Source organism: Schistocerca nitens, chromosome 7 (genome assembly GCF_023898315.1).
Source record: "Schistocerca nitens isolate TAMUIC-IGC-003100 chromosome 7, iqSchNite1.1, whole genome shotgun sequence".
Taxonomy (NCBI): Eukaryota; Metazoa; Arthropoda; class Insecta; order Orthoptera; family Acrididae; genus Schistocerca; species Schistocerca nitens.
Genome location: NC_064620.1, coordinates 518,269,583 through 518,296,959, shown reverse-complemented (window position 1 = coordinate 518,296,959; position 27,377 = coordinate 518,269,583). Strand labels below are relative to the sequence as shown.

At 41.0% G+C, this 27,377-nt stretch overlaps 2 protein-coding genes across 2 annotated transcripts in view; one reads left to right on the top strand and one right to left on the bottom strand.

The window, feature by feature from the left end:
- LOC126195718 (facilitated trehalose transporter Tret1-like) overlaps positions 1-8,487 on the bottom strand; it is a 105,907-nt gene extending 97,420 nt beyond the window's left edge. Inside the window, exon 1 of the mRNA XM_049934347.1 lies at positions 8,430-8,487. Within this exon, the coding sequence (XP_049790304.1) occupies positions 8,430-8,487 (58 nt within the window). The remainder of the gene's footprint in view (positions 1-8,429) is intronic.
- Positions 1-27,377, top strand: part of LOC126195717 (uncharacterized) — a 611,971-nt gene that overhangs the window by 390,708 nt on the left and 193,886 nt on the right. The gene's annotated exons all lie outside the window — the stretch shown is intronic.

The window sequence follows — 27,377 nt, the reverse complement described above, 5'->3', positions numbered from 1 at the left end:
AGAAGAAGAGAATAGAAGCTTTCGAAATGTGGTGCTACAGAAGAATGCTGAAGATTAGATGGGTAGATCACATAACTAATGAGGAGGTATTGAATAGGATTGGGGAGAAGAGAAGTTTGTGGCACAACTCGACTAGAAGAAGGGATCAGTTGGTAGGACATGTTCTGAGGCATCAAGGGATCACCAATTTAGTATTGGAGGGCAGCGTGGAGGGTAAAAATCGTAGGGGGAGACCAAGAGATGAATACAGTAAGCAGATTCAGAAGGATGTAGGTTGCAGTAGGTACTGGGAGATGAAGAAGCTTGCACAGGATAGAGTAGCATGGAGAGCTGCATCAAACCAGTCTCACGACTGAAGACCACAACAACAACAACAACATGGTCGCACGTCACGACACCACTCCAGACGCAACCGTTTGTGTGTGTTCTTAACGGCAGCCTACGCGTGGGACGATAATTCGCTATAACGATTGTTGCTAGTCTCCGACCAACGGTGGGGGATGATAAAGAGTGTTGCAGTGAATCCGTTACTAGTTCTTGGCTGGCAGGCGCAGAAGTGAAGTGGTGCACAATATTGCGATCCTCCCTTACGATTGTCAGACGCGGTCGACCGGAACCTTGATGAGCAGTACGCTGGCCCTGAAGTTCTCACGCAGTTCATTATGGGCAACCGTCATATCCAAATGCCCCGCAAACCTGGGAATTGCACGTGTCCACCAGAAAGCCAAACTGAGACACACAATGAGAGTCTGGTGAAAGCGGCACTCGACTTTCGAGAAATACACTTTTTTTTTTTAAGTTCTCTGTATAGAATTTGAATAGTCCTCCAGAATTTTGTGAAGAAAACAATAGTACCCGTGAAAATTTTAATCTTCTAAAAAGTAATTATTCGCCAATTTGCGAAAAAGAATAGAGTCACAGTTCTGAATCGCTCTACACGAAACCCTCATGACATTCATTTTGCAGATAATAATTTTCTAAATAATTCTAATAATGAGGGACGCGTTTCCAATACTTGTGAAGTCGGCACTTAACTTTCGAGAAACGTACATTTTTTCAGAGTGCTTTATAAGTACGTACGCTATGGTTCTATGACACTCTGTACAAATTTGAATAGTTCTGTAGAATTTCGCGATGAAGGAAACTTGTGATCGTAATTGTGCATATCTGGAATAGCAACGAAGTTGGCACATCACTCTGGAGAAATATTCACTTTTTTCTAACTTCTTGATAGATATGCTATAGTTCTCTGTGTAAAATTTGGATAGTTTGAAGTTAATGACATCTCTTGCGCAGATAATAAGAGAGCATGCTGGAAAGTAATCCCACCGAATGTTTTATTCTGTTTTCTATATCCGTGAGGTATTACGTGCCTTGCATATTACTCGGTCAACTTTCCCACTTCGCCGACCCTATCCCGTGGAGAGATGCGAACGAAAGTCTGTAGCACAGTGGAGTGTAACATAACTATGTTGACTCGTCACAAACTCTCAGAAAATTGATAGCACGAATTCTAAGAGTTCCTCCACAAGTGGAGCCCCTCTGGTTCAGCATTACAATGCAAAATCAAACACGAGGGCCGCGATATCTGCTACAGTCAAACGCCTTGAGTTCACAGTCATCGATCATCCTCCACGCAATCCCGACTAGGCCTTTCCGATTTTATATGTTTCCAAAACTGAAACAACACATACGAAGACTTCACTTTGATAGTGATAAAGAGGTGCAGGTAAACGAGTAGGTGAGTCAACAATGTTAAAGTTTCTGCAGTGACAGTATCAACAATCTAGTCTGTCGTAGAAGGACTCTGTTCAGAAATAAATAGGTAGACGTCTAGAATAAAGATATAGGATGTTAATATGAAGTTTTTTTTCTCAAGATAATACTTTAAGAGTTTTCACACAAAAAATTCGAATCTATTACTTTTCAGCACAACTCCCGTAGTTTATGATATAACTGCAGTAAAGAGGGACACATTTTCACCATATAAAAGAATAAATTCTTGCAACAGTTCTGATCACACTTTTGGATAGCATCCCAAAAGTTCTACCTAAAATGATCAGTTAAACTCTAACTAGAAAAGCTTTGTTCTCATGTAGTCCGACGGCATAACCCCAACTGTACAACTTACATAGTCTTTCCTTGCCTAATTTAATTGAGTTATTTAAAGTAGAATTACGGCAGAGGTAGATTTTGCAGCATTTTTAATGTTCATGGTCACTTATATTTAATTTGGAATGCGAAGCGTTTATGAATTTGAATTACTATGGCGATGCTGTGATAAGAACTTACGGCGTTCTTTTAATTTATTTACTAGAGGCAGTGGAAACTTATTTTCAAATTTGTAAGACTTACATGACCACACTCTACCTCCAAAAATTTTTTAAGCAGGAGAATATCTTGGAATCCTGTCACGAGAAAAGGTGAAGTTTTCGTTGACTTCCCTTAAACCTTAATCCCGAAGAAGTACGTAACAATCAGACAATAAAGAACACGTTAACTGACAAGGATGTATGTTGCAAAAAGGCAAGCTTTTGTACAACTGGTGACAGTAATTCACAGCTTTGCTAGTCAAACAGACAGAAACAGGTTGACAACGGATATTTAGTTCCGTACTAGGATGAATATATTGAGTGCATAGCTTCCGTATACAGTGCACGCCGATGATCACTTCTCGCTTTCATCCGTAGTCGTTAAGCTGACCATTCCCAAACGCGTAGTCACTCTGAACAGTTAAATGGCTCGAACATAATGTTACAGCCGTTCTTTCATTTCTTGCTTTTAATTTCTCCCACGTGATTAGCATCTAAATAAGAATGATTACGTAAAGCCCTTTGTACATTTTATGATACCGCATTATTTCTGTCTTTAGCTTAGTTATTTTATGATGTTGCATGGAGGTTACGAATTTAATCAGATTTCAGTGGCATGTGTATTCTTTCTGTTCTGATGTCACTTTCTTATTATTACTCACTAGCAGGTCATACACCTCAGACAATACACTCAACATTCAACTATACAATTTTAACTTTGAATGCATCTTTCTGCACAATAGTGATCGTGTTTTACCATATCTATACCTGTTTATTTGCGTGTGAACAATGTGTATGATCTATAATTTTCTAAATTTTCCAAACGCCGTGTTCACTAACAGTATAGAGATCATTACATATCAGCACCACCTGGTTTTGAAAATACACACCAGACCCTTTACAATTAGCTCCAAGTAATATTTTTTAATTAATATTATTAAAAAAGTTAATGCATGAACATTTGTTACTCAGTGTTGTATGATTGTCTTGCAATGCAAAAGTATTGTACATAGTAAATGAAAAGCACCAGTTTACTTTTGTTCTACAGTATTAATGTTTATTGTGTTAACCGATTTTCGGCTTACAAGGCCATCTTCAGACATTTACTGCGTATTGTCACCAAAGAAGTTACAATGTTTGCAAACAACATTGGAAGAGAAGTAACACGTCTACACTGAAGCAGAAACATACAATAAGTAACGTCTTTGACAGTGTGGTGGTCATGCAATGAAAAAGTAAAAAAAATGAACTGTAAATAAATAAAGTGGAGTAGACAGGAAAACTTAAAGACAAAATGGGAACAGCAGGCCTACATAACAGTTTCTATTAATAAATGTAGGCATGTGATTGTTATTTTGTGTTAAAGTAGACAGGAAAACTTTAACAGAAAATAGGAATAGCGTGCCTACATAACAGTTTCTATTAATAAATGTAGGCATGTTGTTCCTAGGAACAGCATGCCTATTTAACAGTTTCTATTTATAAATGTAGGCATGCTGTTTCAATTTTGTGTTAAAGTTTCCCTGCCTACTCCACTATATTTATTTACAGTTCAATTTTCTACTTTTTCGTTGCATTACCACCACGCTGTCAAAGATGTTGCTTACCGTATGTTTCTGCTTCAGTTTAGACGTGTTACTTCTCTTCCAATGTTTTTTGCAAACATTGTACCTTCTTTGGTGACAATACTCGGTAAAGATGGCTTTGTAAGCCGAAAACCAGTTAACACAATAAAAATTAATACTGTAGAACAAAGACAAACTTTTTCGTTCTTTTGTTGCTTTTACTATAGTTAATGTAACTGCGCAATGCGCTTTCTTTTGGGTGCTCGACATGTTAACATTGTAAAATCGCGTTGTCAACTGACAATTTTTGTCAGTGTTACTGATAGTGTGATGTTGCTTCAACATATTGCAGGTTTGACAAACTGGAATTGTCAATAAATAGTGAACGTGTCCAGGCCCCTTTCTATCCCATCGAGCAGGTATAGGATGCGTTGGGAAGACGTCCACGTGCACCAGCAACCGTCGAGCAATTGTCAATCGTGCTGGTAGAGGAATGAAACGTCCTACGACAAGAGCTGTGTACCAACTCTGTGCCCGGCGTGAAAGGACTTCGCAGAGTATGCACTGCCGTCCGTGCTGGTCACTAATATCCATGACCCACCTTTTGTAAAACTAGGGGACAATCATACCTTACCGTGAGTTCAGCGGAATTATTATCTTTGAATGCTGAGTGGTCAGCGTGACGGATTGCCGTCCTACGGGCCCGGGTTCGATTCCTGGTTGGGTCGGAGATTTTCTCCGCTCAGGCACTGGGTGTTGTGTTGTCTTCATCATCATTTCATCCCCATCCGACGCGCAGGTCGCCCAATGTGGCGTAGAATGTAATAAGACCTGCACCAAGGCGGCCGGACCTGCCCCGCAAGGGGCCTCCCGCACAATGACGCCAAACGCTCATTTCCATTTCCATTGTCTTTGAATAAAAGTGGCGTTTCTGTTCGTCTCCTTGCGTGTTTCTTTCAGTTACCTTCTACACAACGTTCTAGTAGTCCTTCCCTTGTATGGCCCAAGTTTCATCAAGCTATATTGCTTGACGGTAGCACATCGTACAAAACTTACTTTAGTCCTTAAGTGTTGCTCGCCGATGTAGTTTGTCTGCTGCATAACTGCTACGTTCTACATTCGTGTCAACTGACATACTATACTCAAGAATTGTTCTCCATGTACAATGTTCTACGCCACATGCTTCGTTCCGTTACCTAATTAACCATTCCCTGATACCGCAATATGTGTCCCACCAATCTGCCACTTCTTCTGATCAAACTCTTATAACAAAGCTCTTTTATCACCGGCATAATTCAACTTCTCTCCGTTAGCTTATGTACCAGCCAAATCTTCAGCATTTTTCTATAGATTCACATCGCAAAAGCTTCTTTTCGCCTATTGTCTGTATTGTTTATAGATAAAGTTTCGCTTTCATATTAAGTTTTATTTCCAATTTTTATGTTACAAACGACGTCGAATCCACCCAAATTAAACACATAATTTTGACCGAACTTTAGAGCAAGAAAAAAATTCTTAGACTTGTATTACAAGAAAAAAGAATAAGAACGTACTGTTTCGATTACAGTTTTCTCAGCTGATAGGGTTTAAATTGTCCGTTAATCCGTTTCCTAGGCTACTGACATTATCTTTCTTATTAGGTCTACAAGATCATAATACACTTTTCCATTAAAGAACAAGAAAGTGAGATTATAATATTAAGTGTATTCCCACGGTGCTCGTAAAGTTTGCAGTCATGGTGTTATGTCGATGTTGTGCTTCGATTTAGGGTTTAAAAGATGTGGTAACTTAGAGAGATGTAACAGCACATTGCAGAGTGGACTTTTCATGTTGGTACATAACTTTTTAAGATGTAATTTAAGACAATGTTGTTGTTATTGTCTAATTGAGTGTTTTACATATTTGTTTATTGTATAGGGATGATGAGTTTATTTATGTAACGTCAATGTAGCTAATGGAGGGTAAAAATGACTTCAGTAACAGATGAGTAAATTATTTTCCAAGCAATGTAACTATGACGATTATGTGTGTCCTCATTAGTAATGTATACCTTCAGCGTAAACCTTTTGTGAGAAAGAAAATATAAAGAAAATTGAAAAATACCTTTTATTACGGAACTGTGGAAATTGATTAAGTTGAAAAGAAACAAAAAATGGAGGCACATATTCTATCATGTTGTATAGTTTTGGGACACAAATTGTCTGTGTCAGTCGTTTTTAGTAACTGACACCTGATTTATCTTACCATATTTAGTCACTGAAACTCAAATAAATAAAAGTGTAGTACACATTAAGCTAGTCAATCAATAAAATAACAGCTATAAGTAGATTTTTTGTAATAATTGCGGTTGCAAAAGAGTTCAAGACAAAATGTCATTGATAGTGAATGAGTAATTTTTATAAATATAATTTCACTGTTCTTAAACAACACAAGATTAAAATGTTTGTAAATAACTACGAAAAATGTAATTATATAAGAATAATATTTTTATTTTTATTGCTTTTCTTAAAACGTATTCTTCGCATTGAAAAGTTCAGTACTTTTAGTGTGATTACAAAATTCAGTAGTATAAGTACGTGTTCGTCTTCTTTTTGTTGTGTGATTATGAAGTGAAAGTACTTTTTGAGTTATGATTATTATGGCATTCAGATAAGTGTAATAAATTTTTATATATTCAAGCGAACATGAGGCGTCACTAGTTATAAATTGAGACTTGTCTTCATATCGCGGAAATCACTAAAATGATTCTACATTTCACACAAAATGCTCATCTCAGTTAACACATAATAACGCGACTTTGAGAATGCGAACAGTTCACCAAAATGAGTAACGGGTGATTTAATTAGATAGATAAATATGGTATTTTGATCTTATAAACGTGGCGAATAGATTGAATGATTAGGTAACAGTTTATTTGCTGCTTTAGTCATAGTTGTCCTGGAGCAGCGACGCTATACAGGGTGAAAAGTATCTAAACCGACAAACTCTGGGACGTTGTAGGGGACATCAAAACAAATATTTTTCCCCAATGTCATTTTTCCCTATGAGAAGTACTTAAACCGCTAGAGGAAGATTTCTTTGGCGCCAAATTAATTAAACCAACAAACCCTTTTCCATTTTTTTATGACCAAGAGACAACACATTAACACAATCCAATTTCATTTACAGTAGTTTTCCAAAAATGCCTCCATTGACACGTAAACAAAGGTTACACCGTCGGATCATGTTCTGTCCGACACGGGCAAAAACCCCAGGAGTACACTGAATTGTTCCTGCTGTTGCTGCTGCTGCTACTATCCGGGCAACCAGATCCTCTTCTGATGCAACAGGAGTTGCGTAAACAAGGTTGCGCATCTCTCCTCACACAAAAAGTCCAGAGGGGACATGTCTGGGGATCTAACAGGCCGTGGTACAGGACCACGTCTGCCAATCCACGTTTCTGGGAACCGTCGGTCCAGGAATCGACGCACACGACGACTGAAATGTGCCGGCGTCCCGTCAAGTTGGAACCGCATACGTCGCCTTGTAGGGAGGGGGACGTCTTCCAGCAATTCTGGCAATGCTCTGGCGAGAAAATTGTAATAGTGCCTGCCATTTAATGGCCTAGATACGGCCCAATTAAACAGTCCCCAACAACACCGACCCTCACATTAACGACGAACCGCACTTGTTGAGCGCTAGTAACTGTGGCATGTGGGTTATCCTCAATCCAAACATGCGAATTGTGCGTGTTGAAGACTCCATCACGCCCGAACGTTGCTTCATCGGTAAACAACACAGAGGATGGAAATGTAGGATTCATTTCAGACTGTTCCAGGTACCACTGTGAAAACTGTGCTCTGGGTGGATAATCAACTGGTTCCAGGTTGCGGACGTAACAACTGCTCTCGAAGGACTGTTCTTACATTCGTCTGATTCGTCCCCATATTACGTGTAATTGGACGAGTGCTGATTGGAGGATCCCGCTCCACATGCTGCAAGACAGCTTCCTCAAATTGCAGCGTTCTTACCGTGCAAAGGCGTCCCTGTCCAGGCAATCTGCAAAATGACCCGGTCTCACGCAGACGTTGATACACAGCAGCAAAGGTCGTATGATGCGGGATACGGCGATTAGGATATTGTTCTTGATAAACCCGCTGTGCAGCTCGGCCGTTTGAGGTGCGCTACGTAGTACGTACCAACCATATCAGTGTACTCACTGCAGGTGTATCGCTCCATTAATAAACAGAGACAATGCAGTACTACACTGGTGGACAGCAGTTGCCTACAACTGAAGAGCGTAATACGGCCTCTACCGGTGTAAATAATCCTCATAGGAAAAAATGACATTAGGAAGAAATATTTGTTTTGATGTCCCCTACAACCTTCCAGAGTTTGTCGGTTTAAATACTTTTCACCCTGTATGTACTAAACACCAGAGGCTGCTAATCTCGCTGAACAGTAGCATGTACCCCGTAATTAAGATTCAAAAATTAGTTGTATCTTTTGCAATGTCAGTCTCATCAGGAAATACAGATTAAGTAGGTGTCTCGCGGTTTCGGTGTGCACTCACCGACGAAGGCGGCAGCGCACTGCGGCAGAAGCTTCGCTTCGGCTGCTTTGCCGGCCATGTTAGGCGGGCCGTGAGCTCGCGGAAACAGCAGACGGTGCACAGCAGCTGCGGAGGGCGACTCGTCGAGATAGCTGGAGGCGCGCAGTGCGGCCGCGCGTCGCGGCTGCGTCCCTTATAACGCGGAGTCTCTTACGATAAAGCGCAGACAGACAAGGCCCCCACACAGCCCCCGGCGCCGCCGCTCTCGGCCTTCGGACACGTGTCGCGTCGCGCAGCCTCGGTACGGGATCGGCGCTCCGATGTCTACGGTGGCTCTCTTTGCGGGATGGGAAGCGTGCAGACGTAAACACCGCGCTACTCGAACCGTGATCGAGGGTAACACGATCACCGTCGAGGCTCCGGTTACGTGTTTTGCGTTTGTTGACATTTCGTCTACAGTCAGATCCGCAGCTCATCTCTTCGAGTTTGGCTCTGAGACTTCGATATCTTGAATTCGTAAAGATCTATATTCTAGTCCCTGGTCAGGAATTTGAAGCCTGTAAATGGAGGAGGAAGCTTGAAGGTCATCAGAGAGAGACAGAGGACGTCGAAAGGGTAAAGACTCAGTAGCAGGCACTGAATGTGGCCTCTAACATAACAGCTAAGACGTTCCCTAATGATGTTGCCAACCACATGGACAAAAAATATTAGAATTTGATCAAGGAAGGGAAGAATGTTGCTTAGAGCTGGATATAGCCCAGCGGTGCATTTGCAAGTAGTGAACGAAATTATTCTCTGGTTTCGCAGGTACTGAGATAGTTTCTAGTTCGTTGTGAATGAAGTTGTAAGCAGGCTGTTTAGGTTTTTATGTTGGTAACGCCACGTAGCGCTCTGTATGAAAATCACTGACTGTGCTGTGTGCAGTCTGTGGCAGGTTGGCATTGTTGGAATATTCGCTATTGTAGCGTTGTGCAGTTAGAGGTGAGTCGCCAGCAGTGGTGGATGTGGGGAGAGAGATGCCAGAGTTTTGAGAGGTTTCAATAAGCGGACGTGTGTCCGCCAGAAAAGGAAATTTATAAAGATGGATGTCATGAATTGATAGATATATATATGATGACTTTTGAACATTATTAAGGTAAATACATTGTTTGGTTTCCATCAAAATCTTTCATTTGCTAACTATGCCTATCAGTAGTTAGTGCCTTCAGTAGTTAGAATCTTTTATTTAGCTGGCAGTATTGGCGCTCGCTGTATTGCAGTAGTTCGAGTAACGAAGATTTTTGCTATGTAAATGGTTCATGAAAGGTATAGGTTATTGTTCGTCAGGGCCATTCTTTTGTAGGGATTATTGAAAGTCAGATTGCGTTGCGCTAAAAATATTGTGTGTCAGTTTATTGATGATCAAACTAAGGAAAGAGAGAAATGTCTGAGTACGTTCAGTTTTACTCAGCTGTTCTGTATCAAATAACGTAGAAGTTTACCAGCACAGCAATTTATAATTTTTTCAAGTGGACGTTTCAAAGTCCATATTAAGAGTCCTTGAGGAAGAAGTTAGTGACTCATTGTGTATTAGCATATAAAGAATCCCCTCATCACAGTTCTGATATACAGCCCCTACTATGCAGTTACAAACAAATTAAAATCATTTAGTGGTACTTGAAGTAGAGCATAAATCGGATGGGGCCCCATTTGTGAAGTTCTTGGATATTATGAATGATAATAAACTACGAGAGCGTGCTGAAAAGTAATGCCTCAGAATTTTTCATGGGAAGACTATTAAAACTTTTAAGATAAAACTTGCTTTACTATCATTCAACATCTTTATTCTTGATGTCTACATATTTCTTTCTCAACGTAGTCACCCTAGTGACGAGCACATTTCAGCCAACGAGAAACCAGTTTCTGAAGTTAAAATCTTCTGTGTTATTAGGCCGCGTCATGTTTCTTCTGAAATTTTCGACATTTCGACCCTTCTGCTGGGATCTTCTTCAGGATCTTTTGGTGTTCAGAGACGAGTGTCGCGTTCACTTATAAAGGGGAGTCTTCTGGCGTTCGTGCTGGAGAAGTGATAGTATTGGTTAAAATTCAAATAGCTACCATTGGTGGGCCATAGTCATAGGCTACGATTCGAGCTCTGATGCGGAAGAAGGGGCGTTGGTAGCACATCTGTGGATGCCATTGGCGGTCCATCGTCATTGGTTAGAAAGGCACTATTGCACACTTATGCTGGAGAAGGGTCATCGGTTGAAATGCCTGCTACCGCACACTGGAAACCAGTTTATTGATACCGTTGCTGTAGAACGTTTGACTTCGTTGACGGAACCGCTACCTCACCTCTGCTTGCACAGCTTCATCATTATCAAATGAAGACCTCAAAGGTCTTCTTTAAGTTTTGGAAATTTGTGGTAAGGCCTCATGGGACCAAACTGCTGAGGTCATCGGTCCCTAATCTTACACGCTATTTAACCAAACTTAAACTAACTAACGCTCATGCCCGAGGGAGGACTCGAACCTCCGACGTGGGAAATCGCGCGGACCGTGACAAGGCGCCCCAGACCTCGCGGCTACCACGCGCGGCTTTTAAGTTTTGGAAACAGATGAAAATCGGATGGGTCCAAGTGGGGACTGTATGGAGGATGACCGATGACTGTGAATCGAAGGCGTTGGAATACTGCAGATGTATCCCGACTGGGTCGGCGATTTTCTCCCCTCAGGGACTGGGTGTCGTGCTGTCTTCATCATCATTTCATCCCCATCCGGGGACGCCCAATGTGGCGTCGAATGTAATAAGACCTGCACCAAGGCGGCCGGACCTGCCCCGCAAGGGGCCTCCCGGCCAATGACGCCAAACGCTCATTTCCGTTTCCATTGCAGATGTAGCAGTGCTCGTGTGCAGTCTGGCATTGTCATCGTGAAGCAGCAGGTGCTCGATGTGTGGATGAACTCTCCGAATTCGTGCTTTCAGTTTTCTGACGGTCTTGCAATACCTTACAGAGTTAATGGTGGTGCATTTCGGCTTTAATTTCAAATGTACCACACCTTGAATATCCCAGAATACTTTGAGCATGACTCTGCCTGCTGATGGCATGGTCTTGCACATTTTTGGTGTCGGTGGTCCATTGTGGCAGAACTCCATTGATTCACTCTTGCTTTTGGGGTCAAAATGGTGAACCTAGATTTCATCACCAGTCACAATATTGTTAAGGAACCCGACACCCGCAAAAGAAACTATTGACCGATATCAGGAGTGAGTATTCGAGCCACCCACAATGCACACAGTTTTCTGGATCGCTGTTCTGCAATGATGGCCTGTACCCCCTCTCGAGATATGTCACACTTACCTTACGTGAATTGTCTACAGACGAATGGAAAAACTAGTACAATCCGACCTCGGGGAAGATCAGTTTGAATTCCGTAGAAATATTGGAACACGTGAGGCAATACTGACCCTACGACTTATCTTAGAAGTTAGATTAAGGAAAGGAAAACCTACGTTCCTAGCATTTGTAGACTTAGAGAAAGTTTTGGACAGTGTTGACTGGAATCCTCTCTATCAAATTCTGAAGGTGGCAGAGGTAAAATACAGGGAGCGAAAAGCTATTTACAATTTGTAGAGAAACCAGATGGCAGTTATAAGAGTCGAGGGGCATGAAAGGGAAGCAGTGGTTGGGAAGGGAGTGAGACAGGGTTTTAGCCTATCCCCGATGTTATTCAATCTGTATATTGACCAAGAAGTGTAGGAAACAAAAACAAAACTCAGAGTAGGTATTAAAATCCATGGAGAAGAAATAAAAACTTTGAGTTTCGCCGATGACATTGTAATTCTGTCAGAGACAGAAAAAGTCTTGGAAGAGCCGTTGAACGGAATGGACAGTGTCTTGAAAGGATGATATAAGATGAACATAAAAAAAAGCAACACGAGGATAATGGAATGTAGTAGAATTATCTCTGGTGATGCAGAGGGAATGAGATTAGGAAATGAGACACTTAAAGGTGTTTTGCTATTTGGGGAGCAAAGTAACTGAAGATGGTCGAAGTAGAGAGGATGTAAAATGTAGACTGGCAATGGCAAGGAAAGCGTTTCTGAAGAAGAGAAATTTGTTAACATCGAATATAGAATTAAGTGTTAGGAAGTCGTTTCTGAAAGTATTTGTATGGAAGTGAAACATTGACGATAACATCGAATATAGAATTGTCAGGAAGTCGCTTCTGAAAGTATTGTATGGAGTGTAGCCATGTATGAAAGTGAAACATGGACGACAAATACTTTGGACAAGAAGAGAATAGAAGCTTTCGAAATATGGTGCTACAGAAGAATGCTGAAGATTAGATGGGTAGATCACATAACTAATGAGAAGGTATTGATTAGGATTGAGGAGAAGAGGCGTTTCTGGCACAACTTGACTATAAGAAGGGATTGATTGGTAGGACATGTTTTGAGGCATCAAGGGATCACTAATTTAATACTGGAGGGCAGCGTGGAGGCTAAAAATCGTAGAGGGAGGTCGAGAGATGAAACACTAAGCAGAATCAGAAGGATGTAGGTTGCAGTAGTTACTTGCAGATGAAGAAGCTTGCACAGAATAGAGTAGCATGGAGACCTGCATCAAACCAGTCTCTGGTCTGAAGACCACAACAACAACAACACCTTCAGCATTCTTCTGTAGCACTGCATTTCGAAAGCTTCTATTCTCTTCTTGTCTAAACTATTTATCGTCCATGTTTCACTCCCATACATACCTCTTTTTCAAAAACGCTTTCATTGCCGTTTCGTCCACATTTTATGTCCTCTCTACTTCGACCATAATCAATTATTTTGCTTCCCAAATACCAAAACTCAGTTAACTACTTTAAGTGTCTCATTTCCTAATCTAATTCCCTCAGTATGGTTCAAATGGTTCAAATGGCTCTGAGCACTATGGGACTCAACTGCTGAGGTCATTAGTCCCCTAGAACTTAGAACTAGTTAAACCTAACTAACCTAAGGACATCACAAACATCCATGCCCGAGGCAGGATTCGAACCTGCGACCGTAGCGGTCTTGCGGTTCCAGACTGCAGCGCCTTTAACCGCACGGCCACTTCGGCCGGCACTCCCTCAGTATCACCTGATTTAATTTGACTATGTTCCACTATTCTCGTTTTGCTTTTGTTCTTAATCTTATATCCCCCTTTCAAGACACTGTCCATTTTGTTCATCTGCTCTTCCAGGTCCTTTGCTGTCTCCGACAGAATTACAACATCACCGGCAAACCCCAAAATTTTTATTTCTTCTCCATGGATTTTAATTGCTGCTCCAAATTTTTCTTTTGTTTCCTTTACTGCTTGTTCAATATACAGATTGAATAGCGTCGGGGATAGGCTACTACCCTGTCTCACTCCCTTACCAACCACTGCTTCCCTTTCATGCCCCTCGACTCTTATAACTGATATCTGGTTTCTGTAGAAATTGTAAATAGCCTTTCATGTAGTAATTAATACGTGTTTAGCCACTCATTCTACAATAGATGTTAATAATTCTGCCTAACTTCAGTAGTAGTAGCAGGTAGACCCTCATTTTGTCATCGTATAGACAGCTAAGAGTGGTCTACGCAAAGTTTAAATGCTTGGAAATATTAGATAATAATAGCAGTTGAGTCGTGTAGAAAACGAAGTAACTGTTTTCTTCTGACATACACACATAAGGTTATTTAGTAAAAATTATGGTGATGATGGATTGATGGAACACGATGTTTGAATGAATGAATGAATGAAAGGAAAAAAGGACAGTGAAAAATGCATTACTGATAGAGGAATCGGGTAAGGTAGTATCTCCCAGTTGATAAAAAAGGAACCCTGACAGCAGCACTTTGTTGTCCGTTTGTCCGTCTGTGTATCCGATTTCTCAAAACCTTTTTTCTCAGGAACGGTTAGACGTATAATATTGAAATTTATGTCACATATTGAGGTCTACGGTCCCTTGGCGATGCAAGAAAGTATAGGTTCTAAGTCAACGCAATAAAAGATACGACAATTTATATAACACGTTTTGATACTAGCAGTTCACTCATTAAAACCTACATGGTGGTTCCCTTTGGACTAGAATCGTGACATTTGTCAAGAAGAATGGTTTCACAGTAAAACGAAAAAATCTGAACTTGTCAACTTTTAATTGTGTTGCACGAAAAATTTTTTGTGGTTTGTTATCAGATTTTGGTCTGTCTGTCCGTCTGTTACGATCATTTTTCACAGGAACAGCTGGACGTATCTAGTTGAAATTTGTGTCATACACGTAGACCTATGGTACCTTGGCTCTATAATATACGTTAGCTTATACGTCACGGCAATCAGAAGATACAGCCATTTATGTCATCTACTTTGATACTCGCAAACTCGCTCATTCAAAAAGTATGTGTACCTCTCTTAGCATAAAATCGAAAAATTTGGCACGAAGAACACGAAGAAAGGGTTCACAGAACAAGTAAACGAAAAAAAAAAAAACAGAAAACTGTTAATTTGTAATAATGCCACACGAAAAAAAAAATCTTTTGTCATTTGTTATCTGACTTCAAACTGAAACTTAAACATTCTTGAAAGTCTTGGAATCACTGGTACCGATGTCTTACCAGTATCGACGTCGATAATAGGCAAAAATCGTCGAAAGTCTTGATTTCCAGACTGGATGGAATGTTTACACACATAATCCGTTTCACTGATAATGGTATGCCAAGTGAAGTTCGAGAGCGGGCGAATGAACGAGATAGAGAAAGTAAGAAATCAGTCATGAAATAAATTCCAGTAAGACTAAAACGATTTATAACTAAAAAATAGTAATAATTAGCAAAGAAATCAGAACCGATTGGTGAGTTTTTGTACAATGATGGAAAGTAAAACGCAGCACCAAAAGATAATTAATGTAGAGTAATGCAATTTCGAGAATACATTTGTCTAGGTAATATATTTAAGTGATTAACTTTGCAAGATCACAGATTTAAGTAAGCGCGAGATAAGTCACTGCAGATGTGAAGTGCTGGTCCCTTAATAACCTGTGTAACCGACTGAAAGTAAGCATGCAGATGTGCTGGCATTACGTTGTGCAAGTGCCGGATGTCAGTTTGTGCGGTAGAGTTCCATGATTGTTGTACTTGGCCGGTCAATACATGGTGTTTGTGGATGACGCTGGAATTGTCCTCCGACAGTGTCCCTTATGTGCTCGACTGGAGACGGATCTGGTGATTGAGCAGAATAAGGGACATGTCGACACAGTGTAAGGCATGTTGGATTCCAACAGTGGTATGCGGGCGAGCGTTGTTCTGTTGACGTTAATAAATATCAGCACAACAGGTCGAATCACCAGACCGACATACAAATTTGCAGTCAAGGGGCGTGGGACAACCACGAGAGTGCTCCTGTGTTACACTAAATCACACCCCAGACCACAACTCCAGGTGCAGGTCCAGTGTGTCTAGCAAACAGACTCTGTCTGTAGGTCCTCAACTGGCCTCCCTCTAACCAACACACAGCCATTACTTGCAACAAGGGAGAACTGGGTTCAATCAGAAAACACTACAGATTTCCATGCTGCCCTCCAATCAGCCATCGGTGGACACCACTGAACTCGCAATAGGCGGTGGTTTAATGTCAGCGGAGTGCACGCTACAGGGTGTCTGGCTCAGAACTATGCTTGATGTAACTGCTCACATTGCTGCTGCAGGTGCAGTACTATGCATCAGAGCCATACGCCGAACACGATCGTCTTTCTTCTCGTAACTCCACATGGCCGTGCGGGACCTGGTCTTCTTATGACCGAACATTCTCGTGCCCACAGCTGCCTGCAGTATCACAGAAGATTATTGTAATGGGTGGGTGCCAGGAGGTGCCGTATTAAAACTCCGCGAGAACTTTCCAGATGATTTATTTGTTTCCACTACAGTGTCCCGTTCACCTCGATATGCAACACAGGGTCCCACAATGCTGAGGCCACCCCCCCCCTAGCGACACAGTGCAACGCGCTGGCGTGTGACAGGCCTTGTAGGATTACGTCGTCAGGGCTGCGCCGACAGGTGGCTCAGCAGTCTTCTTCCCTGTTGACTCAGCACTGCTCTGATGGGAGCCGCTGAGCGGCCCACTGCTTCCTTCTTCGCTAGCATAGCTGAGATCGCGGCGACCACAAGCGCTTGCGATCCGGCGTCCGAATCTGCGGCCCTCGCCTCGGGATGCCTCTGGCGTGTGTTGGAAGGCAGGACAACTGCCCGCAGTAGCAAGCCATTGAGTGGCCCACCGCTGGCTGGCTGGCTATGGACCCCGCATTGACCTCGGGGGATAAAACCAATGGTCAACCGTGGACTGGAACGCTGGCGCCCCATCTGCTGCTGCGTGTACCCGGTGGTGTGATACGCCCCGCCATCCAAGAGTTGTCACACTTGAATGCCGTGTTAAAAAAGAGGCACCTATTTATACGCAGCTGTGCGCCTCTCTTTTGCTAATGCACTGCTCCCAGTCACGAACACACAACACCTGGGTTGTGCCAATGAGCCCCTTCTGCCTGTAACTTGCGACATGCAAACCGTTGCATTTACTCTTTTCAGCAGTTCGATGGCCCTGTGGCCTCCATTCTGCTTCGCAACCGCTGGTCAGCGTAACTTGCTGTCAACAGGCCCACGCCTGGCTGTAATATGTGCACTCAGAAATGTTGCACCAAATCTAACTTTCCTATCTTAATCTGTGGTGCTGCTACAATATCATGTTTCTTGTAGCCCTGCTATACGACCTCAATCAAACTCAGTGAGTTGTTCACAATGGCGTCCTTCTCGTCGTAAAGGTATTGTTCACTAACATCAACTCACCACGTTCAAAGATAACCAATGCTCACAACCGTTTACAGTGTGTAATTGAAGCAAACCTGATTGTCATCCTCATAGTGGCGCCACTCCTATACGAATGGCGCGAAATTTGAACAGACATTATCTTTCAGTTGTGAAACACACCTACCAACTTTAAATTACCTGCGATCTTTTTCCATCAGTGTATTTGGGGCAGCTCAAGAGAACAACTGGCTGAAATGCAAGAGATAAGCTGGGGGCTGGAAATGGTGAGAATTCATTCCAGTAAACGAAACTGAGCTTCCAGTGATTCAGGAACGGCAAATTTAATATTTGTGCTACCAGTTTTCAAAGACAACATTGAGCCACTAGGATACATCAAAAGAGTCACGCAAAACACCGGAGTTTTAACAGCAAAGAATTGAAAACTACTTTTTTGTAATTACTATGAGAGAGACAGGAATCAAAAACGACAATGGATAGAATGGAAAACGTAATTGTGGAGAAGGACAGAACAAATCAAAGAAGTTATATGCTAGAGTGCAAGAGTTAAGAAAACACCTAGACGATCAACTAATGCCAGAAACGTTGCAAGATAACAGCACACTGACGAAAATCGTTATGGTTGAGAAGGTCGAAAGGAGATCTTTATTCAGCAGTGAATTTCAGATGGTTTATAACAATGATTTTGCCAACGGCCCTGCCGCAGTGGTAACACCGTTTTCCATCGGATCACCGAAGTTATGCGATACACTTGGGTGGGTGACCATCCGGTCTGCCTACTGCTGTTGGCAAGCGGGGTGTATTCAGCCTTTGTGAGGCAAACTGGGGACCTACTTAATTGAAAAGTAGCGGCTCCAGTTTTGTAAACAGAGAAAACGGCTGGGAGAGAGGTGTGCTCAACACATGCCTCTCCATATGGGCTTCCAGTGCCACCTGTGGGCTCAGGATGACAGGGCAGCCGGTCGGACCGTTGGGCCTTCCAAGGTCTGTTCGGACAGAGTTTAGTTTTATAAAAATGATTTTGAGAATTTTTAGCTTTTATATGTATTTCCGTCAGTTCGAAAATGAAAAAAGTGGCTAATCTTGCAGAAGGGTTATTAAATCGGGCCCCCTACAGAAGGTTTACACTGATGAACCAAAACATGATGATCAGGGATCCTAAAGTTTGTTGGTAGGTTTGCGGACGTATGTGGCATTAGATGTCTACGCTCAGGGCCGGCCGGAGTGGTCGTGCGGTTCTAGGCGCTACGGTCTGGAACCGAGCGACCGCTACGGTCGCAGGTTCGAATCCTGCCTCGGGCATGGATGTGTGTGACGTCCTTAGGTTAGTTAGGTTTAATTAGTTCTAAGTTCTAGGCGACTGATGACCTCAGAAGGTAAGTCACATAGTGCTCACAGCCATTTGAACCATTTTCTACGCTCAGGTGATGTAATTCGCGTAAATAACAGGCCGCTGACTCGCGCACGCGGTGATGGCGCCCGACGCTCTTTCGGCTGAGATGCCACAAATCACCATTTATTCTCCTTTACTAAGCAGGCAAGTCATCGAACCGCACATTCTGTGAAGAGTCGTAGACGACCAATCATTTTACGACTATTGGTACTTTCACTGTCCTTATAACTCTTTCCGTAGATGCCCCCGACAGTAGCACGTGAACATTCCACCAGCTTCGCCGTTTTCGAGATACTCGTTCACAGGTTCTGCATAACAATAATCTGCCCTTTGTCAAAATCGCTTACCTCAATGGGTTTCCCCATTTTCAGCCCATATCTTGCTAGGGTGATCCCCTGTCCGTGTTTCCTCCGCCGTCACGTGCCAGCAACGACACCAGGGGGCATCCAACGTCGCAGTGGTGAGTGGTCATAGTGTTTTGGCTGGTCAGCGTAGATCAGGACTACAAAATCTTGCTTCTACGTCAGGCGTGCAGTGGCGCAATTTCGATCCTCTCCTTTGGTCAGTTACTTCACGGGCATTATACGTTATATTACTGTCGTAAATGAATTTTCTCATTATGAGAGTGATGAAAGGTGATCTGTTTTAAGTGTAAAAAACCGTTCAAAAGCCAAGAACGCCGGGTCCATATACATCTGTGAGGAATATGTGCACTACTGGCCATTAAAATAGCTACACAACGAAGATGACGTGCTACAGACGCGAAATTTAACCGACAGCAAGGAGATGCTGTGATATGCAAATGATTAACTTTTCCGAGCATTCACACAAGGTTGGCGCCGGTAGCGATACCTACAACGTGCTGACATGAGGAAAGTTTCCAACCGATTTCTCATACACAAACAGCAGTTGACCGGCGTTGCCTGGTGAAACGTTGTTGTGTTGCCTCGTGTAAGGAGGAGAAATGCGTACCATCACGTTTCCAACTTTGATAAAGGTCGGATTGTAGCCTATCGCGATTGCGGTTTATCGTATCGCGACCTTGTTGCTCGCGTTGGTCGAGATCCAATGACTGTTAGCAGAATATGGGTTCAGGAGGGTAATACGGAACGCCGTGCTGGATCCCAACGGCCTCGAATCACTAGCAGTCGAAATGACAGGCACCTTATGCTGAAACGTCCCCTTTGAACAATTATACGAGACTGAGCTTAACCTGACACACAATATTTTTAGCGCAACACAATCTGACTTTCAAAATTCCGTACAAAAGAATGGCCCTGACTAACATTAAACTATACCTTTCACAAATCACTTACCTCACAAAAATCTTCGCTGCTCAAGCTACTGCAATACAGCGAGCGCCACTACTGCCAGCTAAATAAAAGATTCAAACTATGGAAGGCACTAACTACTGATAGGGATAGTTAGCAAATGAAAGATATTAATAGAGAACAAATAATGTATTTACCTTGATATCATCATTTATAAATATAGCAGTTCATGACAAATTTCAAAACTCCGCCATCTCTCTCCCCACATCCACCACTGCTGGCGGCTCACCTCCAACTGCGCAACGCTACGCGCTGTTCACAGCCAGCTGCCTAACACTACAATGGCGAGTATTACAACAATGCAAAGCAGCCACAGACTGCACACAGCACAGCCAGTGATTTTCATACACAGGTGGCGTTACCATTAAATAAACCTAAACAGCCTACTTACATAGCCCCCATGCTCCCCACAAAAATTTTTACAAATCGGTTTGGGCAGTGCCCAATACAGATTTGAAAAAAATTTTCATGATTACAATAACAAAGAAATCAAATGCACACACTTATTGGTACAATGTTGGTCAAAAGCTAAAATTTTCTCACAGTCCATAAAGACAGTCCTGATCATTCATCACATTGCAGTGTTTTTCTCAAAGTCTGAGCAGTAAAAGAAAATGCACACGGAAGTAGTGGATTTCCATGCAGTCTTGAAGAAGTATCGTTGTCCTTCCAACGGAAAGACAGTGCTGACTCTTGACATGCAGACAGGTATTGGTCCACAACAGAGCAAACCCACAGCGGAGTCAGTCGAAGTTTTGAAGAGTATTGGTGGGTAGGTCATCACAGAGCAGACCCACTGTAGTCCTGGTAGAGATTACGGTATTGGTGGGCCACCAGAGGCGCAGACCCACTGCAGTCCTTGTGGAAATAATGGTATTTATGGATCATCAAAGATGCAGACCCACTGTAGTCCTTGTAGAGATGGTCAGCAGCCATCTGTTGTGACTGTGCAGGTGCACAATCACCATAGAAGAGTCTTGCGGATAATATAGCAAGTCCATAACCACCACTTGTGCACTCACAAAGTTTTTGGAATTGTCCTGAGAACCAGCAATGCTGTTATCCAGTCCCTTGCTGAATTATTAACACACATACAAACACTAACAGTCCCTACTTCTCACATATTGTCCATATACTATGACCAACACAAACGTGTGCAGTGAAATGTAACTTACAAGTTAATAATATGATGAACTGGTGTCTATACAATTATAAATTTACAACATAAGAATACAATTACAAAGGTACAAAATACGTTATTAAAGAACATAACAATACAGATAACATTTGTAGTAATAGGGGCTTTACAAAAGAAAAGAAATATATACATCAGTGTTACAGGAATTATGACATGAGTACATACATGAAAGATCAGAGTAACTTTCGAAACATCAAATTCACCCATGAGCATTAAAACAAAACAGATAAATCATGTCTAAGCATCTTTACAAAGTAAATAACATATTATCAATGCAAATTATATTTGAGGATAACAGTATTCCTCATCATAGTTCATGTAGCTGAGTATTAGAAGAGAAAAAAGTTCTATGGAACTACACAGAGACAGGAAGAAAACAAATACACAAGGGTACACAAACACATAGGGGGATAACACAATGGAAAGGACAGGGTTCGTTTTCAGTGTAACTTTTGGTACTGCAGTATTTTGCGAACAAAACCTTTTTTGTTCTTGGAGATCTCCCTTCCTTCATCATTATTCCCAAAAAGTCCTATCTATACCTGCTTTCTCTACTCTGTTCATATTTCTTTCGAAATAATTATTTCTTAGTGCACAATACTCATTTTTGCCAAATCTGTTTCTTATATAGTCTACCCCTCTTAAGCTAACTTAAATCTACTGAGCTCAGATGCTAAACTAATGGACGAGGCAATGCAACATCACATAAAACAATTAATATAAACAGCAATAAAAAAACGCAGATTTGCGAAGCAAGCAGCATTAAGAAATTAGCAAAGCAATTGTAATATTACAACTAATGTAAGGCAATGTGCAGCAAACAATAAAAATAAATCATTAGTAAAACTGGCTTAACAGAATAATACAAAGTCAAATTCAATAACACTATGCCTGGCAAACAGCAGCAGCAACTTATACCTAAACATGACATAGCTCAAGCAGAAAAAATATTACAGTAAAAATGGCCATGTTTAAAACTTACGTCACATCTTAACACTAGAGTGATGCCTCACAAAAACTTACTCTACGGAAAAAAAATTACCAAGTAGTTGAAACGAAAATTATGTATGCAGTTCCTGTTATTAGTCCCTTCTTATTGTTCTTTCCATTCCAAGAGCTCCTTTTTCGAAGAATGTGGGTCATAAAATAATTATTTAATAGATCTGTTGACAGAAAGTGTTCACATTAGCAAATGAAAAATTTTTTTTTATATAAAACCCATGTTGAAACACAGCTAGAAACTAGATATCAAATGAAAGAAGCAACTATGAAAGGCAAAGCATAAAAATATCATTCAATAGTCATGTGACATTTCATAAGTTAGTAAAAAAATCTCTCATCTAGAAAGACAGTAGTCATAATCAGGTGTGTAGACAAAGTATTTCTTGTCATTTCATTAGGCATTTCAGTAAATATCAGAAAGTAGGATATGTTTCCAAGTAATTAGCGTGTCGTATTTGCGATGCTTTCTACAAAGGAACGTCAATAGCGAGGTTACTGGCCTCTTTTTTTTTTTTTCACCTAATGGCTGTTTCTCCAGGTGGCTGGCACAGGTGGCCGCGACGCATTACGTGCAGGTGGTCACTTAACTTTCGTACGGAAATATTTACGACAGCAGTTTCCGCTACAGTGGCAGTCTCATATAAAAATATTTCACAGGTCAAGAATTAGCGTTGCAAATCTGTAGAAACAAAATCCTATAAATAAGTGTCCAAAAAAAATATTTGTCAGCATTGTGATACAGTCACGCATTTACACACATTTCATAACTCTTAAAGTACGATTCTTGGTTTCCAACATACTTCTTCACAAGTCAAGGGTCCCTAACCACTATTCATTACTCCTTACCTTATTACACATATACAAATTCGTCGACGCTTCTTCAATACTTCATCATAAGATACATAGCATAATCAAATTCCTCATATAGCATCAGCTTCTTTATCATAAACATACCGCAACAGCGTAATACACATCGTCATCATAACCTCATAAAACCTCAGCCAAATCTCAAAATCGTCGTAGCTTCCTGAATATTTTAAAACCTAAAAAAAATTCTCTGCTCATTTCAATAGTGTCATCTACCTCAAACGTACTTTAAAAATCATGATCTCATATCAAATACATCGTTCAAAGCTCTCATAGTATCACAATGGTTCCGAAAAAATATGAACAGTTCACAAAGTACAGACAAAATACAATTTCATAAGTGTGAAGTTATCCAACCGTGTAATTACGTAAACATCTGTCACTGATGTAGTAAAAAAAAATGTTTATCTCTCAGTTAAATGATCAGATAGCTATGTAATTTTGTGTTAGAGAAATATGGTACCGATGTGTAAAGTTGTATAAGCAAATACCATATTCACTAGGGCTCCTTGTGCTTGCCAAACACATGGTAGACAAAGTAAGCGTGTACCCCCCTGAGGATTAATGTAATTATACCCTCAGGTGTTATAGATTACAGCAATGGAATTAAATGTATCACGGGAAACCCTTGTATCATTGCACTTCAAATATCTTAAAAAAATGTTTTAAGTGCGAAAATAATCACTCAAATACGTGTACTGTAGCGCTAAACTGTGCGTCATGTTGTAAGATAATCTCTGTGGAAGTCTCGTATTTATTGTCCTCCGAAAGCTAAGTTCTGCAGAAGTCAATGTACTTGCCTCATGACAAACAATAGTGAAATGATTTGTGTATAGATATCGTAGTTATTACGCTTATTGTTGTGATGAAGAAAGTACTGTACTGTAACGTATTGTTGTGCTACGAAAAAGGCTGTCTCATTGTTGCTATACCACAAGAGTTACTACTAAAACATGTTTTTCTTTCCAGAAGAATACAGAAAGCTGTGCAGATATATAACAGATACACCGCAAAAGCAACATTGTAAATTGTCACTCATTAGTAGCGTCGTGATAAAATCGTGTAGCTGTCACATAAACTAACCTCTGTGTCATCTGGTATCTCTCAGAAAGCACTTTAATTTCAGAATGTATTTTCAAATAAACCAAAATGTTGCATTAAAATCTCATTAGCAATACCAGTATGTAAGCCTGATAGTCGTTACGTAATCGTGCAACTAACAAGCAAGAATGTACAAATGCAACACTGTGTAGTCTGTTCACTATAACAATGCATTCGTAATTTCTGTTTAAATAAGTTCTCTTGGTTCTTGACTGGATATTTAACTTCAAACATTGTTGCATGTTAACAGATTCTAAGTTGGCAAAGCATACTAGAAATGTGAAGTGAAAAATTTTGTGGGAAAGACAAAGTTAAAAAGCAGATTATCTTTCAATAAACGGTTTTACATGTGAAATGTGGTGTAAACCTTTACTCTTCCTAGTGCACAGAGTTTCAACTTCAAAGCAATTATCATGTTGTATACATCGGTAAAGAATGCTAAAATTTTTCTCAAGGCTAGCGTCTTATGTTATTTTTCTCGGAGCCAGCGGGCGCACGCGGCTGCCTGCTTGTGCGAGTCATTGTCTGTCTCTTTGTTGGCGCGCATCGTTATTGGGATTAGGAGACCTAGCTTCTACAAATTCACCGTGACGAAAGGGCCCTGCCCTGTTTAAATCCCGCCAGTTCTGATGCAATTCAGGTCTGTCGTTACGATCACATCGTCTGTCGTCCTGTTGGTAGTTCCTGTAGTTTCTTTCTTGTCGGTTAAGTGGTGGAGAATTTCTCCCTGAATCGTAACTGCGCGCTGGACCGTTGCGTCTAAAGTTATTCTGTCTCCCGTAATAATAATTATTTTGGTTCCCATATTGTCTGTTTCTCTGATTGTCTCTGTGATAGTCATTACCGCGGAGAGGTGATCTTTCCCTGTAATTATTACTACTCTGCCAACGGTTGTTATACGGGTGGTGTCTGTTTCGGTCACGATTTGTGTTGTGAGAATAGCCTTGTCGCGTCCAGTTATTATTTCTTTCATCGCGGAATTGCGACGGATGTGATCTGTAATTGTTGTGCTCCTGCGTTCCGCGATTGTCAGTGTCAATTTCCAGTTTTTGTAACAGTCCCTGAAAAGCTTCAATGTCGTCTTTGCAACGTCCTGCCAAAATAATATGTCGTAAATGTTCAGGTAATTTGAGTAAGCAAATGCGGATGAGTTCTGAGGGGCTGTATGGGTTTGACAGATACTGATTCTTATGCAACATGTCTTCAAAATATTTCACAAGACTGGAGAATTCAGATTGTTCGAAATGTTTCATCATTATGATGCTATGTTTTACTCGGTCTTGTGTAGCTTGAGACCAATATGCTGAGAGGAAGGCATGGTAAAATTCTCCTTCACTATGACAATCGTGAATGACCGAACGCATTCTTACAGCTGGTTCATTCTCTAAATAGCCACACATAAATTCTAATCTGTGTTCTAACGACCAGTTGGGAGGAAAACAATGAGAGAATTGATGAAGCCACGCTTGTGGATGAATGTCGTTGGCAGAATTCTTACACGTTTTGAATTTACGTGTAGTAATGAACAGCTTATAGTCAAAATCATCGTGTCGGCGAGTAGCATATCGGTCATTGTTACGTCGTGTCGGCGGTTCCATCTCAAAATTCCGTGCACATTGCCAATTTCTTTCATAATTTCCGAAATGCCCTGTGTTATTATTTTGTGGATTTTCCGTATTTCTAAGTTCCTTTTCCCGTGTTGGAGCGCGAGTGTCCTCTGAAATACGTAATTATTGTACTACTTGTGCCAACTGATCTTGCACTTCCCGGATTTCTCTTTTGTACTGTGTATTGATTTGATTTTGATTTTGTTTGAATTTTCTAATTTGTTCGTACTCTTCGGTGTCAGTGAAGGCTACAGGTGTTGTGTCATTCAGATCATCATCTACCTTTGTAGATAAGTTAGTGACCTGATCCGAAAGTTCGGCTACTTTCTCCGATAGTGAGCACATTTCCTCAGTGTGTTTTTCTGAACCAAGTTTCAGAGTGTCCATTTGTGTTGAAATCGAATCTACTGTGTCCTTCAAGTTTTCCTGAGTTTTTGCAAGTTGCGTAACTGAATCGGTAGATGCAACTGAGTCAATTTTAGCCCACAAGGTCTCATGATTTTCATGAACAATGGTTTGCAGTTCTTTTATGGCTGCTTCGTGACTCTGTAACGCATTTTCATGACGCGAAAAAATAGGTTGAAAATGCTCACAAATTTGAGTTTTTACGTCATTACAGACTTTTTGACATTTCGATTCAATGTTATGTAACTCAGTAGTTAAATCTTCACGTGTTTGTTCAAGTGTGGTGTCTAACTTTTTAAGATTTTGTTCCACTGTGTCTAACTTTTGAAGATTTTGTTCCATTGTGTCGAACTGTTGCTGTGTTTGTCTCTGGTATTGTTCCATTGTGTCTAATTTTTCAAGCTTTTGTTGTGTTTGTCCCATTTGTTGTATTAATTGTAATAACAATGCACTGGTGTCTGGAACATGTTCCTCAGTGCTTTTCGGCAGTGAATTTGCACCGGAAACATTCACATTTTGACAAGCAGAAAATGTGTCTTGACTTATTTGAGAAAACGGTGAGGATCCAAAACCTGAATCTACAGTATTTGCGAGATCGTGTCGTGTCATTTCGGATTCCTGAGCCGAGCTATTGCCGACCGTTCGATCGATAATGCTTTCCTGCTAACTAATTGTTTCACTGCCTACGCCATTGTTTGCAGCCCGCTCCATTTCCCTATGCACAGTTACCAAATTACTACTTTGAACGTCTGTTAATTCATTACACAGTGGTGCTGGCAAGCTACGCTCGTCGTCACTATTATTTCTCAGTTTGCTTTGGAGCCTAGTGTTACGTTTTTCACACGCCATTATTGTCACAATATTTCACACGATAACACAGAAAAGCACAATTTGAAGAGCAAAAATAAGAGAACACATTAACATAACACTGAAAATAATATCTAGTTAATTGCAGCTGCGAAATATTTGGTGCAAATCTACATGCATGCCACAACTGTTTTACTGTACAACAATGAAAGACTGCAGCTACAAAGGAGATTCTCTCTACAATTACGCGCTAGCAATAAACAAAATCTACACTAATTACACAAACTACAAGAAAAAATCAGAAGATTCCAGTGAGGTATCCTAGGCTAAGGGTCGACATATGAAACGTCCCCTTTGAACAATTATACGAGACTGAGCTTAACCTGACACACAATATTTTTAGCGCAACGCAATCTGACTTTCAAAATTCCGTACAAAAGAATGGCCCTGACTAA